At 34.8% G+C, this 4,332-nt stretch overlaps 1 protein-coding gene across 1 annotated transcript in view; it reads right to left on the bottom strand.

Annotated features, from left to right (window-relative positions):
• Window positions 1-4,332, bottom strand: part of LOC106883723 (dynein beta chain, ciliary) — a 273,290-nt gene that overhangs the window by 177,403 nt on the left and 91,555 nt on the right. Inside the window, exon 29 of the mRNA XM_052974147.1 lies at window positions 3,181-3,483. Within this exon, the coding sequence (XP_052830107.1) occupies window positions 3,181-3,483 (303 nt within the window). The remainder of the gene's footprint in view (window positions 1-3,180; window positions 3,484-4,332) is intronic.

Consider the following 4,332-nt stretch of genomic DNA (forward strand, 5'->3'; position numbering starts at 1 on the left):
CTTGACAACTGATGTTGGTGTGTTTACGTCCCCCGTAACTTAGCGGTTCAGCAAAAGAGACTGATAAAATAAGTACTAGAATTACAAAGAATAAGTCCTGGGGTCAATTTGTTTGATTAAAGGCAGTGCTCCAGCATGGCTGCAGTCAAATGAGTGAAACAAGGAAAAAAGAAATATGCATAAGTAAAACCAATTAAGTGTAGGGCAGGGGTGAAGCAAGCCCTTTCTAAAGATTAATGTTCAAAAATAGGAGGGTAGAGATACCTACAGAATTACAGTGGATAATGGTTGACTGTGGGGATGGTAGCAGGAGACTCAAACATTGATTCTAACAATTGTGGGATGGTAGTGTTTTGTGTGATTATTTTATCTGGTGGAGCAAAATAGAGATAGGATGTTGATATAGAGACAAATATGATAGATGGGATAGTGAAATGCACTTGTAATAAGAGGATGAGTGTACATGGAACGGAATTATTACTTTTGCATATGATGTGTAGGGAAATATCGGGCACCAGTAATAGTGTACTAGCTATCATTTCTATTATGGAGTTCAAGGAATAAAAGAGTTACCTAATAAATTACCTAATAATGAAGGTATACCAGATCGGATATCTAAGTAAGCCAGTAGACTGCAGTTGCCTATTTATTAACCAAATAGAATGTTATAAGTGGCATTAATATTATTTACTAAGATAGTATAACTCACTATTATAGAAATCAGGTAGTGTACCTTAAACTAATAGTCGTGGGTAAGAAGTTTGGATGATATGCACCTTCATTATCATGTGCCTCACAAATGACAGTAACTTGGTATGAGGATTATTTACTTAGTGGAATAGGAAAGAAACTCGCTAGGGAGTGTAGGCTGCTGTTTTATGGGATAGATACAGTCAAATCACAAATGTGTAATACTAGGTCTAACTATATAGGAGAATAGTTCCTTCAATATTGCATACCATTCAAAATCACATACTATTCAAATAATGTTATCAAGGTTTATAAGTAATAAGGTTTAGAAAGTATAGGAAAAGGAAAAAAAGTAAAAGATAACTCAGATGATTAAGTAGATCAATGCACTAAGGGTTTACATAAGAGAGAGGTGGTGGGACTGAGGCTGTTTTGCTGTGGGTTAAGACATAGGAAAATGGTTATGTAATGTCCTGAAAAAATTCATCTGCTACTCACTTTTCTAAGCCTACTATAATAAATTACACTATAATTGCCTACACATCTTTTCCAATCTCTGAAATAAACCAGTCTAGCTAACTCCAATTTACTTCCTCTACTCCCCCACCCCCAATCACGTACCATAAATATCATATTACACCTCACTCCACCCCATAATGCTCATAACAACCAATTTTCGCTGGTTTTTCTCCCATTCCATGGTCAGCTTCGGCTAGCTTCAGGCATGTTCCCACTATGTTCTTGGGATATCCTACTGTTTTGAAATTGTTTCATCTGATGATTACGGTTTTTTGAAGTGATGTAATGTGCTCATTCTATTAAAAGATGTGTAAGAAACAGCTGTAATGAGCTGACATTTATCCATCGTCTGTTAGCATTCATTTGCTTGTAATACACCATAGGGATTCACAACACATTGGACACCCTGGAGTTTACCAAACAATGTGTGATCAGCACAACATGTACTTTGGACTAGTCCTTAGGTGCTTAATACTCATAGGAGTGTTTTCTCTGTGTACACAACATGAATATTCTACTGGATATTTAATCAACCATATATGGTGACCACAGGTTTATCAAACCCTACCTGGTGCATATTATTTCAAGTACCTGATTCTATCAAGAATCCTTATTATATATATATATATATATATATATATATATATGACAGGCTTCTTTCAGTTTTCATCTACCAAATCCATTCACAAGGCTTTGGTTGGCCCAAGGAGTGTGTGGTTGGAAAGCAACCTTCTTACCACACAGCCCTGCCTGCACCTGCTGATTATTATTATTGTTTCATACCATGTACAATTATTACAGAGAGGTAACATGTTTCCGTGAATTTTTTTCTGCTTTGTTTATACAAAAACAGAAAACATTTTTGAACAATTTTGTTTTAACTAATTTGGCTTCACCATATTTGAATATGGCTCTTAGTCTAAAAGCAGTGGGAAGTGATATTATCCACAAAAGTAGTAACTCAAACATAAACAAATATATCGATTTGACAATTAAAAAGTTCTGGATAAGAACAATACTCAACTGAAGAAAAAATATGGCAGTTGCGTGTTACAAAAGTGTGCATTTCCTTGCCTGAGAAATTTATCTAAGAATTAGCGAGGATAAAAGCAGGGCTTCAATGTGCTCTCAAAGAAGCAACTGAAGGAAACTTTAATTAATGTATACATCAATTTGTTGTCATTGACTGGAGTAAATCATCTGGAAGTATTTGCTGAGCATTGAAAACTGAGGGTAAGGCTAAATGACAAGCAGAAATTGTGTGATATAGATCTATCTATAGACTCATACCACAATACATGGATCAATGTAATATAAGTAATGCAATCAATGTAATACAATGTAATACAAGCCAGGGATATTGATAATGTGCTGGTGTATCTCAGGCAATATGGTTACAGTATAGTATAGAAAGACAACAGGATAATACCGTTGGTAGATGTTAGGAAGGTAACTTCTCTTAATTTATTCAGTTAGAGCAATTCATCCGCTTCCTTTACCACCCTAACCTCTCTTACTAACGACATTACCCTGTTGTCTTACTATACTGTCAGTGATACTGGTATTGACCTCTGGTTCATTGTTACCTTTGTAACTCTATAACTCTATGGGTAAGGTGTAACTGCAATGATCATGAGAAACTAAATGTGATTGGAAGGGGTCAATATGGACTTATAAGTCCTCTGAGAACCAAAAGAGCAGAGAGAGAGAGAGAGAGAGAGAGAGAGAGAATAATAAGCACAAAGCCTGAAATTTTGTTGGAGAAAGGCAGTTGATTATATTGACCCCAGTATTCAATAGGTACTTATTTCATCGACGTTGAAAGGATAAAAGGCAAAGTTGACCATACCAGAATTTGAACTCAGAATGTAAAGATGGATGAAAAAATGCTGAGAATTTTGCCCAACATGCTAACAATTCTGCGTGATGATAATGATGAGGATGAGGAGGAGGAGGAGGAGGGTGACTTACATTCAAAAGTGCACACAATGTGTGCATCTTGTTTGGTAAACCTTGTTTAATGAAGCATCGGGAATTAGAAAATGGTCTGTTGATATCATTACTAATTTCATTTGAATGTATAGAATTTTTTGTGGCTTCAATTAGTTTAGGAAGATATATGTCTGCTAACTTTGTCCAAAATTGCTGAGATTTGTCAGACTGATTTTGCAGCCAGTAATGCCAATAGGCTGTCCAGCTGACATCTTCTGACATCATTTGAAGAATTCCAACTTGGGTTAAGAATGCTGGACTTAAAGTTTCCATACTTTCAAGCTGCAATAACAACAGAACAAAGACTGATTAAAAAGTTTTCAAAATTGCATATTAATATCATAAATATTGATATTTATAAAACATAGAAATGTAATAAGTAGCTTTTCATTTCTTTGGTTATCAGCTTGGGTAGAAGAGATGAAAAAAGCCTTGTGAATAGTCAATTTTCAATGAAACTACTTGGTTCACTTCTAATCCCAACTTACCAAAAAAGACTCTCATAAAGCTTAATTTCTTAGTGAACTGAAATGTAGCTGAGTGGTTAAGAGGTTTGCTTCTCAACCATGTGGTCTTGGGTTCAGAGCTAGTTTGTATCACTTTGAGCAATTGTCTTCTATTATAGTCCCAAGACATAAAGGCTTTGTGAATGGATTTTACAAGATGGAAACTGAACAAAGTTCATTGTAAATATGGGTGCGTGTGTGTGTTTATATATACACACATAAACATACACACATACATATTCATACACACACATACTTATACATATTTATACACACACACACATATATATATATATATATATATATATATATATACATACATATTTATAAATAAGGTTGGCTTGTTAGCAATTTTTCAAGCAAAAGGCAAACATATATGTCACTAAAGTGACAGAGTGTTGTTCAGCACCAGTATTGCTAGAAATAGGAGTCAAAAACAACTCATAGCCACAATAATGCACCATCTTATTTACTGAAAACTGAGGGTAGCTACATCAAACTCCATTTCTTACCAAGTGCCACATATTGGAGGAGGCTCTCAGTAATAACAGTGTAGCAAAACAGCAGCTCTCTGAGCTGAAAGTACAGAAAAAATATATATATATATATATAAATAAAATATATA

Source organism: Octopus bimaculoides, chromosome 17, assembly GCF_001194135.2.
Source record: "Octopus bimaculoides isolate UCB-OBI-ISO-001 chromosome 17, ASM119413v2, whole genome shotgun sequence".
In the NCBI taxonomy this organism is placed as follows: Eukaryota; Metazoa; Mollusca; class Cephalopoda; order Octopoda; family Octopodidae; genus Octopus; species Octopus bimaculoides.